Source organism: Kogia breviceps, chromosome 3, assembly GCF_026419965.1.
Source record: "Kogia breviceps isolate mKogBre1 chromosome 3, mKogBre1 haplotype 1, whole genome shotgun sequence".
NCBI lineage: Eukaryota > Metazoa > Chordata > Mammalia > Artiodactyla > Physeteridae > Kogia > Kogia breviceps.
The window spans coordinates 100,300,962-100,312,719 of record NC_081312.1 but is presented as its reverse complement, the minus strand read 5'-3'; the positions used below and the strand labels follow the sequence as shown (position 1 = coordinate 100,312,719).

Genomic DNA, 11,758 nt, shown 5'->3' with positions numbered 1-11,758 from the left:
CAAGGCTAGAAAGAAGCAGAAGAATTCAGTACAAAGTGCTGGCAGTTCAGCAGGTGTCCTGGGAGCCAGAAGGGAAGGCCCCAAGTGGCTTTCTCTCCACATCACTTGGTGTGGAGCACTTCCCTGCTCCTCTAAGCCTGTCTGCTCCATGGTCTGCCCACAATTCAGCTTCCTCTGCTCCCCCAAATCTTCACCTTGGAAATATATTTAATTGGCCCTATCTGACCTCCAACCTTATGTGATCTTGCAGGTCCACAACCAAAATCAACTAGCTACAGACTCTTGGTTCAAATTCTCAGTAGAGAGAAATGGTCTCTGGCCAGCCAGTGAATTCACTGCTTTTGAGATAAGTACTGGTTCAGTCACTTCTGGGGTGGTAGGAAAACCTGCTCACTGGGGGTCATCTGGGGGAGCAGTTTCTCTGGGCACTAAATGACACGTCTCCCTGAGGAGAGAGAAAGGATAGGCAACTCTAGTGAAGACAGCTTCACACAGATCTCACTGGCTCCTTGGCTTCTTTCTTTTCCGTGGTAGCCCAAATCTCTTTCTGTGTGAACATCTCCTTTGAAAGCAATGCTATGGTCGGGTGGGCTGGGTGGGGTGAGCCGGAGAGGATAGATGACCAGGATAGGGAAGTGCTGGTGATACGGGGCTGGGGGAAATGAAGCCTAATGCCCAAGATCAAAGCTAGAGAAATAAGATCCACTGCCAAGTCCAAAGGTCAGGGGCAGTGTGGAAAATCAGACACAGAGCCAAAGTCAGGAGCCAGCAGATCTGGAAAAATGGAAACTGGCCAGGAACAAGACCAGACCCGACATGATGGCTGCTGAGAATGAGTGGGGAGCAAGCCTAGTTTCACTGACTCTCAACCTAAGCTCACACACAAAAGAGTCATAATGAAGACAGGGCCTGCTGGGTTCAAGTCATATTACCAAGGAAGAAGAGGAGAAAGGAGGGTTTCTTAACCCAGGTCCAAAACCCCCACAAGAATGTGTGCATTTGTGCATTTTCTGAGATTGTTAAAGGGAACAGCGCCCCCAAAAGGGTTATTTTAAGGTTTGAATTTGATCATCCAGCAAGGACGATCACTGCGGGCTCTCCAAGTCTCGGCAAATACCCCGAGCAGCTGCGGGTCTCCGCCACGCTCCAAAGGGATAGAATCCCTCTTGCCACGCGTGCCCCAAGGGCTCACAGCACCGCTGCTGCCATCGATTCCTCGGGGGAGCTCCTAGCCCCGGGCCTGAAAGAGGACGAGCTTAGTTAACGGGGGTGGTTTCCCAGTGGAGGATGGGGGTTTTCCCTGGTGGCGCAGTGGCTGAAAATCTGCCTGCCAATGCAGGGGACACGAGTTCGAGCCCTGATCTGGGAAGATCCCACATGCCACGGAGCAACTAGGCCCGTGAGCCACAACTACTGAGCCTGCGCGTCTGGAGCCTTTGCCCCGCAACAAGAGAGGCCGCCATAGTGAAAGGCCTGCGCACCGCGATGAAGAGCGGCCCCCGCTTGCCGCAACTAGAGAAAGCCCTCGCACGAAACGAAGACCCAACACAGCCATAAATAAATAAATAAGTCCTTCCCTCTACTTTAAAAAACAAAAAACAGTGGAGGATGGACAGACGTGCAGAGGGACAGATTAAAACAGGGGGAGTGTAATTTGTGCCCCTCTGAGGAACTGCAGGCGCAGCTCAAAGGGGGACACCGACTGGCTCAAAGATTGACATGAGGTTTGCCCGCTTCTTCAAAATCCGTCTGGTTCATCTTACTGGGAAAACAAACGTATCCGTGCCGCTCTATTTCGGAGTACGGATGGAGTCCCCGGAAGGGGTACAGCACCCGGACAGGCACTATGGCCTTTGTCCAACCTCCCTCAGGGCCTCCGAACCGCGAGCGCCCCCAAGAGCCAGGACTTGGACAAAGCAAGAGGGCTCGCCACCCCTCTCCCACGTCCATAGCCCCGCCCCTCGCCCCGCCCCTCCGGGGGGACCGCGGCGCGCCCGCGGCGCGCCGGCGTGACGTGACGCGCGTGTCGACGTCGGCACGAGCTAAGCCCGGAAGAGGCGCGGACCGGGAAAGGATCTGTGCTCAACAGCTCCCACACCTCTGTGTCTATGGCGCTGTGGCGCGGCTCCGCGTACGCCGGCTTCCTTGCGCTAGCGGTGGGCTGCGTCTTCCTGCTGGAGCCGCAGCTGCCGGGGTCGGCGCTGCGCTGGCTGTGGAGCTCGCTGCAGCTGGGGCCTGCGTCCGTGCCCCCAGGACCCGGCTCCCCTGAGGGCCGGTTGGCTGCTGCCTGGGACGCGCTCATCGTGCGGCCGGCCCGGAGTTGGCGCCGCGTGGCCGTGGGGTGAGTGCCTGCGGAGTCTGCCTCTCTGGACCTCTCCAGGAGGTGCGGGCGCTCCAGGTCTCCGAGGGCCGCCTTGGCGGAGGTCAGGCGGCTTGGGAGCTGGGAGGTAGAGCCGGCGCGGAAACGGGTTCCCAGAGGTCCACGCTGCCTCCTTGGCGAGAAGCGTCGGAAGTCTGGGACGAGCCCCGTTCGTCTCTGCTGCAGGGACTCACCAGACTGCTTTTTCCTGTCGGCTGGCCCCTGCGCCCTTCTTGTCTCGGTAGGACCAGCCTAATAGCCTTTGCAAATCCCGCTCAGCCTGACTCCTTCTAGTTCGAGCCTCCTTCATTCCAAGCCCACCTTCTCTGGCGGCTGCTCTTTGGCAGTCAGCGATGGTTGGTCTTAGCACTTTGGAGGCACCCTCTTGCTTCTGAACTACTTGAAGGAGTGGTCGCTGCCATTAGCTACCGAGTTTATTTCTTTACGCCTTGTTTCCGCTTCCTTAATGCCGTAGCCTGGAGACCACCATTCTACTGAAACTTCTCTCTCAAAGCTCACCGGAACCGTGTTGATTTTCACATTCAACTGCTTCTTATAGCCTTCTCTGTCGACTGTTTGCAGCCTTCCACGCGTTAAGCACACCCTTCTCCTTGAAACTCTTTCTTCCCCTGATTTCAGTGACATTGCATATTTAGGGTTCTCCCAAATCACAGTGCCTCCTTTCTTTGTATTCCCCTCCCGCGTGTAAGTAATTATTCCCTTTACACGAATTTTAGTTCTTAGTTCGACTTTAATATCTTGCCCTCGCCACCAAAACAGGCCTTCTACTGCTCTACTAGTTCCTGTGAGTATCGGGACCAGAAAGGTTAAGGTAAAGCAGTTATCCTGAAGATTCAATTAAATAATCCATGTTATTTAGCATAGTGTCTGCTTTAACGAGCAGACACCTAACGTTAGCTACTATTTTTTTATATCAGCATATTTATTGTTTCTTCAGATGTATCCTCTTTTACCTCTTCTTTCAAGTTCAGGCCCTTTCACCTGCATCCTTATCAGTTTCTTAATTGTCCTCCCTGGTTTTGTGAGCATTCATTCAACAAATACTTGTCAACTACATAGTATGTGTCAGGTCTGTGCTAGGTTCTGAGGATACAGGGATGAATGAGGCAAGGTCCCAGCCTCGTTTGTTGGAAACAAATATATTCGTTATTGTCTGCTCGGGCTACCATAACAAGATACCACAGACTGGGTAGCTTAAACAACAGACATTTATTTTCTCACAGTGCTAGAGGCTGATAGCCCAAGAGCGAGTCCTCTCTTAAGGACTTGCAGATGGCTGCCTTCTCGCTGTGTACTCATTAGGCCTTTCCTCCATTCATGAGCATTTCTGGTGTCTCTTCCTCTTTTTAAACAGACACTAGTCCTATTGGATAATGGCCTCATTTAACCTCAGTTGCCTCCTTAAATAGTTCCTACCTCCAAATACAGTCTGATCTGTGGTCAGGGCTTCAATATGAATTGGGGGGCGGGGGGCGGTGAGGTGACACAATGCTGTTTGTAATGATTGCGAAAAGTGCTTTGCTGAACTAGTGGTGGAAACAAGGTAGCCTTGTGTCCCAAAGAAGAATTACTGATTCTTCCCAGGATGAGGATTCAGGAAAAGCTCCATCTGAGAAGTGACAATCCATTTACTATTGCTACATCACAAATCACCCCAAAACTTAGTAGCTTAAAACAATGGTCATTTTATTCTCATTATTCTGAGGTTTGATTGGGTTCAGCTAGGCAATTCTCATTTGGGGTTTTGTGCAGTTTCAGGCAGATGATGTCCTGGGACTGGGATCATCTCAAGGGTTGATTGTTGTTGTTGGCTACAGCCTCAGCTGTGGTTTCACCTGAACACCTACAGGTGGTTTCTCTATTTAGCTATTTCACAGAAGGGTGACTGGGTTAGGGGAGGGAATTCCCCAAGAGGACCAGGCAGAAGCATTAATGCCTTTTGTGACCTAATCTTAGAAGCACATAGTGTTGCTTCTCTCATAGTCTCAGGTGCAAATGGTTTTAAGGGGGGGGGACGACATAGAACACACCTGGATGGGGGGAATGGGAGCATCACATTGTAAAAAAGAACATGTGGGATGGGACATCTTGTGGCCATCTTGGAAAACATATTCCGCTACAGTGACTTGCAAAGACCAGGCCCTGGAGAAGAAATGGAATTTCTCCACAAGAAGATGGGGGAATAAGCCCACCTAGGCAGAGAGGACCAAATGTGAAAAGGTATTTGGCTTGTTTGTGAATAGCAAATTGGCCCTGTATTTAGGGCAAGGACCTTATGGTAGAGGGATGTCAAGCGATTATGCTGAAAGGAACCTTTTGTGTCAGGGTAGGTGATGGGAAAGCCATAAAGGTTTATAAGCAGGTAAATGATGCTAAGTTCTTTGCAGAGACTAACCAGTGGAATGTGAAATTTGAGCTGTGGTTGTAACCTATTTGACTGCTTCACGCTATTTTTGTGGGTAACAGACATCCATTGTTACCAACATTTCTCATTACCCAGATTTTCAGCCTAAAGATGGGAATGTACAAGGAGTAGGTGGGTGCAGTACTGGTACCAGAATCTCATTTGGCAGGTGCGTGTGTGTTATAGTTTGATCTTTCAGGAGAATACACACACACACACACACACACACACACACACACACACACACACACATACACATATTCACTCTCTTTCACATACTCAGTCAAAACGCACAATTTGATATGACTCATAAAAAGGAAAGTCTTGAGACTCTGACGCTAGTTAAGAGTCCATAGAGCTTTTTCTTGTTTGGCAGTGGTGTTCAACAGGTGAGATTTGAGAAGAGGTTGGGTGTTGTACAGTAAATAGAGGCATCAAAAATGACAGGATCTTAATATTGGGGATCTTACAACAACCTTATGCAGGCAGATACAGAGATTGTCATCCAGCTTTCACAGGGAGTAAACTGGGGCTTGGAAATACTGATTTGCCCAAGATCACACAACTGTCGAATGCCCGAGGTGCAGCCTAAACCCATTCCTGGCTCCACATTCGTGCCACCTTGTTGCCACGAAGAGATTAAGAAAAAGGAACAAGTTGGTGGTGGAAGGTAACCATTTTGATTTCAGAGGAGGGAAAATGTACATTCCTGTGGAATTTTAGAGGAAGCTAGGCCCTCAGCTGCTGACAGCCAGAGGCTGTAGTTGAGAAGCAGGGTTGCAGACCTTGGAGACTCCAGCACTTAGGCTGAGGCCAGAGACTGGACAACGTCACCCAGGAAGAGAAAGAAGAGAAGGTAAATGGCAAGGGTGAGAATCGGGGAGGTACTGCCGTCTATGTAAGGGGCAGGTGGGAAGGGACCAGGGAAATAAAGGACAGGAGAGGTTTCAAGAAGATGGTCAATGGCGAGCCCACTGCCACATCTTTCTAAAGCATGTGCTCCCTCACCTGCTTCGGAATCGGGCCCTGGTCCTAAGGTTCATTGGGTGAATGATGAACCCCTCATCCTAGCATTCCTTCTCCCTTACCTGGCTTCACCCTGACCTTTGAAACCTGTCTAGCTCTTCTCCCCTGTTGAAACTCTCCTAACTGGATCAGCATTCGTGTTGTGTCCAGACACAAGGTTAATCCCTTTGTCTACATCTTTGCTTGTGTATGCCCCCTGTGGGTTTCAGTATCAGATAAATCTGGGTTTGAATTTAGGCTTCTCCAGTCATGGCCTTTGGAATGTTAGTTGACCCCCAGCCTCACTTTTCTCAGCTGCAAGCAGTGATGGCTACTTCCCTGTCTTAGAATGTTTTGTGGATTGGTGTGGTCTGTCTGAAAATGCCTGCCTTCTTTCTCTGTCCAGAGCACCATCTAGGGTGTGGCCCAAGGACCACTATTCCTGCCCTCTTGAATTTCTCTTCTCTACGGTTCTGTATCTTACAGTGATTATGATTAGCTCTCATAATATCTCAGGTAGAGTGTGAAAGCTAGAAGGAACCTTAGGAAATGATTTACAGACGGTAAAACAGAAGAGAGGTGATGAGGACCACCATCCTTGTCTTTAAGGAATTTACGATCCAGAAGAAACTGTCCCTCATTCCCACCCCACCCCCAAGTCTCTGATAATATGCCTGGCAGCCCTGGCTCCCAGCATCCTCTCTACTAGCACAGCCACTTGTTCAGGCATTCAGCATCTGTTGCCTCACTTTATCTTCCAGTTGCTTCATCTGTGTCTGTGTTTTCTCAAAACTCACATTGTAATAATTTTTTATACATTTCTTATTGACTGTGAAATTCTGCCTAAGTGTCAAATGAACATAATTTTGTCTTCTGGTTTTTTTACCTCCCTCCAGCCCTTTAATTTTCCCCAATAAGAAAGCACCTTAGGGCTTCCCTGGTGGCGCAGTGGTTGAGAATCCACCTGCCGCTGCAGGGAACACGGGTTCGTGACCCGGTCCGGGAAGATCCCACATGCTGCGGAGCGGCTGGGCCCGTGAGCCATGGCCGCTGAGCCTGCGCGTCCGGAGCCTGTGCTTCGCAATGGGAGAGGCCACAACAGTGAGAGGCCCACATATCACAAAAAAAAAAAAAAAAAAAAAAAAAAGAAAGCACCTTAGGTAATGTGCTTGTTTACATTTTAGTGTGCTGTTGAAGTGCAGAGAAAGATTCTTATTCTGGTTGAAGTATTATAAGATATAACTAGAAAGTACACCTAAAAGTACTTTGTTTATTACTATCTGGCACATAGTAGTGTTCAATGATTTTTTTATTTTAAAAAGCTACCAAGTAAATTTTTTCCTCTCTAAGATTTTTTCCTTTAGTATTCATGACATGATTAGGTGGGGGATAGAAAATGTTCCTATGATAGTTACATTGTTTTAACTCAAAAGTTGTTCAGTTGGGTTTTGTCTTGTGCTGCAAAATGTGCTGAACATTGTTCCTTTCAGTTTTGTTTTTCTGTAAGTGCAGCTTCTTCCATTCTCATCTTTTTTTTTTTTTTTTACGTCTTTATTTGAGTATAACTGTTTTACAATAGTGTGTTAGTTTCTCCTTTACAACAAAGTGAATCAGTTATACATATACATATGTTCCCATAACTCTTCCCTCTTGTGTCCCCCTCCCTCCCACCCTCCCTATCCCACCCCTCTAGGTGGTCACAAAGCACAGAGGTGAACTCCCTGTGCTATGCTGCAGCTTCCCACTAGCTATCTAATTTACATTTGGTAGTGTGTATAGGTCCCTGCCACTCTCTCACATCGTCACAGCTTACCCTTCCCCCTCCCCATATCCTCAAGTCCATACTCTAGTAGGTCTGTGTTTTATTCCCATCCTACCACTAATCTCTTCATGACATTTTTTTTTTTTTTTAGATTCCATATATATGTGTTAGCATACGGTATTTGTTTTTCTCCTTCTGACTTCACTCTGTATGACAGACTCCAGGTCTATCCACCTCATTACAAATAACTCAGTTTCATTTCTTTTTATGGCTAAGTAATATTCCATTGTATATATGTGCCACATCTTCCTTATCCATTCATCTGTTGATGGACACTTAGGTTGCTTCCAGGTCCTGGCTATCGTAAATAGAGCTGCAATAAACATTTTGGTACATGACTCTTTTTGAATTATGGTTTTCTCAGGGTATATGCCCAGTAGTGGGATTGCTGGGTCATATGATAGTTCTATTTGTAGTTTTTTAAGGAACCTCCATACTGTTCTCCATAGTGGCTGTATCAATTTACATTCCCACCAACAGTGCAAGAGTGTTCCCTTTTCTCCACACCCTCTCCAGCATTTATTGTTTCTAGAGTTTTTGATGATGGCCAATCTGACCGGTGTGAGATGATATCTCATTGTAGTTTTGATTTGCATTTCTCTAATGATTAATGATGTTGAGCATGCTTTCATGTGTTTGTTAGCAATCTATATATCTTCTTTGGAGAAATGTCTATTTAGTTCTTCTGCCCATTTTTGGATTGGGTTGTTTGTTTTTTTGTTATTGAGCTGCATGAGTTGCTTATAAATTTTGGATATTAATCCTTTGTCAATTGTTTCATTTGCAAATATTTTCTCCCATTCTGAGGGTTGTCTTTTGGTCTTGTTTATGGTATCCTTTGCTGTGCAAAAGCTTTTAAGTTTCATTAGGTCCCATTTGTTTATTTTTGTTTTTATTTCCATTTCTCTAGGAGATGGGTCAAAAAGGATCTTGCTATGATTGATGTCATAGAGTGTTCTGCCTATGTTTTCCTCTAAGAGTTTGATAGTATCTGGCCTTACATTTAGGTCTTTAACCCATTTTGAGTTTATTTTTGTGTATGGTGTTAGGGAGTGTTCTAATTTCATACTTCTACAGGTAGCTGTCCAGTTTTCCCAGCACCACTTATTGAAGAGGCTGTCTTTTCTCCACTGTGTTTCCTTCCCTCCTTTATCAAAGATAAGGTGACCATATGTGTGTGGGTTTATCTCTGGGCTTTCTGTCCTGTTCCATTGATCTATATTTCTGTTTTTGTGCCAGTACCATACTGTCTTGATTACTGTGGCCTTGTAGTAGAGTCTGAAGTCAGGGAGCCTGATTCCTCCAGCTCCATTTTTCGTTCTCAAGATTGCTTTGGCTATTCGGGGTCTTTTGTGTTTCCATACAAATTGTGAAATTCTTTGTTCTAGTTCTGTAAAAAATGCCTGTGGTAATTTGATAGGGATTGCATTGAATCTGTAGATTGCTTTGGGTAGTAGAGTCATTTTCACTATGTTGATTCTTCCAATCCATGAACATGGTATATCTCTCCATCTATTTGTATCATCTTTAATTTCTTTCATCAGTGTCTTATAGTTTTCTGCATACAAGTCTTTTGTCTCCTTAGGTAGGTTTATTCCTAGATATTTTATTCTTTTTGTTGCAATGGTAAATGGGAGTGTTTTCTTAATTTCATTCTCAGATTTTTCATCATTAGTGTATAAGAATGCCAGAGATTTCTGTGCATTAATTTTGTATCCTGCTACTTTACCAAATTCATTGATTAGTTCTAGTAGTTTTCTGGTAGCATCCTTAGTATTCTCTATGTATAGTATCATGTCATCTGCAAACAGTGACAGCTTTACTTCTTCTTTTCCTATTTGGATTCCTTTTATTTCTTTATTTTCTCTAATTGCTGTGGCTAGAACTTCCAAAACTAGGTTGAATAAGAGTGGTGAGAGGGGCAACCTTGTCTTGCCTGATCTTAGTGGAAATGGTTTCAGTTTTTCACCATTGAGAACAATGCTGGCTGTGGGTTTGTCATATATTGCCTTTATTATATTGAGGAAAGTTCCCTCTATGCCTACTTTCTGCAGGGTTTTTATCATAAATGGGTATTGAATTTTGTCAAAAGCTTTCTCTGCATCTATTGAGATGATCATATGGTTTTTCTCCTTCAGTTTGTTGATATGGTGTATCACGTTGATTGATTTGCGTATATTGAAGAATCCTTGCATTCCTGGGATAAACCCCACTTGGTCATGGTGTATGATCCTTTTAATGTGCTGTTGGATTCTGTTTGCTAGTATTTTGTTGAGGATTTTTGCATCTATGTTCATTAGTGATATTGGCCTATAGTTTTCTGTCTTTGTGACGTCTTTGTCTGGTTTTGGTATCAGGGTGATGGTGGCCTCATAGAATGAGTTTGGGAGTGTTCCTCCCTCTGCTATCTTTTGGAAGAGTTTGAGAAGGATAGGTGTTAGCTCTTCTCTAAATGTTTGATAGAATTCGCCTGTGAAGCCATCTGGTCCTGGGCTTTTGTTTGTTGGAAGATTTTTGATCACAGTTTCAATTTCAGTGCTTGTGATTGGTCTGTTCATATTTTCTATTTCTTCCTGGTTCAGTCTTGGCAGGTTGTGCATTTCTAAGAATTTGTCCATTTCTTCCAGGTTGTCCAGTTTATTGGCATAGAGTTGCTTGTAGTAATCTCTAATAATCTTTTGTATTTCTGCAGAGTCAGTTGTTACATCTCCTTTTTCATTTCTAATTCTATTGATTTGAGTCTTCTCCCTTTTTTTCTTGATGAGTCTGGCTAATGGTTTATCAATTTTATTTATCTTCTCAAAGAACCAGCTTTTACTTTTATTGATCTTTGCTATTGTTTCCTTCATTTCTTTTTCATTTATTTCTGATCTGATCTTTATGATTTCTGTCCTTCTGCTAAATTTGGGGTTTTTTTGTTCTTCCTTCTCTAACTGCTTTAGGTGCAAAGTTAAGTTGTTTATTTGAGATGCTTCCTGTTTCTTAAGGTATGATTGTATTGCTATAAACTTCCCTCTTAGAACTGCTTTTGCTGTATCCCATAGGTTTTGGGTTGTCGTGTCTCCATTGTCATTTGTTTCTAAGTACTTTTGATTTCCTCTTTGATTTCTTCAGTGATCACTTCATTATTAAGTAGTGTATTGTTTAGCCTCCATGTGTTTGTATTTTTTACAGATCTTTTCCTGTAATTGATATCTAGTCTCATAGCATTGTGGTTGGAAAAGATACTTGATACGATTTCAATTTTCTTAAATTTGCCAAGGCTAGATTTGTGACCCAAGATATGATCTATCCTGGAGAATGTTCCATGGGCACTTGAGAAAAATGTGTATTCTGTTGTTTTTGGATGGAATGTCCTATAAATATCAAGTAAATCCATCTTGTATAATGTATCATTTAAAGCTTGTGTTTCCTTACTTATTTTCATTTTGGATGATCTGTCCATTGGTGACAGTGGGGTGTTAAAGTCCCCTACTATGATTGTGTTACTGTTGATTTCCCCTTTTATGGCTGTTAGTATTTGCCTTATGTATTGAGGTGCGCCTATGTTGGGTGCATAAATATTTACAATTGTTATATCTTCTTCATGGATCGATCCCTTGATCATTATGTAGTGTCCTTCTTTGTCTCTTGTAATAGTTTTTATTTTAAAGTCTATTTTGTCTGATATGAGAATTGCTACTCCAGCTTTCTTCTGATTTCCATTTGCATGGAATATCTTTTTCCATCCCCTCACTTTCAGCCTGTAAGTGTCCCTGGGTCTGAAGTGGGTCTCTTGTAGACAGCATATATATGGGTCCTGTTTTTGTATCCATTCAGCCAGTCTGTGTCTTTTGGTGGGAGCATTTAATCCATTTACATTTAAGGTAATTATTGATATGTGCATTCCTATTACCATTTACTTAATTGTTTTGGGTTGTTCTTGTAGGTCTTTTCCTTCTCTTATGTTTCTTGCTTAGAGAAGTTCCTTTAGCATTTGTTGTAAAGCTGGTTTGGTGGTGCTGAACTCTCTCAGCTTTTGCTTGTCTGTAAAGGTTTTAATTTCTCCATCAAATCTGAATGAGATCCTTGCTGGGTAGAGTAATCTTGGTTGTAGGTTTTTTTCCTTCATCACTTTAAATATGTCCTGCCACTCCCTTCTGGCTTG

The 11,758-nt window shown here is 44.3% G+C and overlaps 1 protein-coding gene across 3 annotated transcripts in view; it reads left to right on the top strand.

Annotated features, from left to right (window-relative positions):
* Window positions 1-2,001: 2,001 nt before the first annotated feature.
* The window catches only part of ADPGK (ADP dependent glucokinase), a 41,373-nt gene continuing 31,616 nt past the window's right edge, over window positions 2,002-11,758 (top strand). The window contains exon 1 of one of the 3 annotated variants that reach the window (XM_059056002.2): window positions 2,002-2,341. In XM_059056002.2, coding sequence (XP_058911985.1) covers window positions 2,109-2,341 — 233 coding nt within the window. In that variant the 5' untranslated portion in view covers window positions 2,002-2,108. The remainder of the gene's footprint in view (window positions 2,342-11,758) is intronic. The other 2 variants (XM_059056003.2, XM_067029312.1) reach the window with 2 other exon arrangements.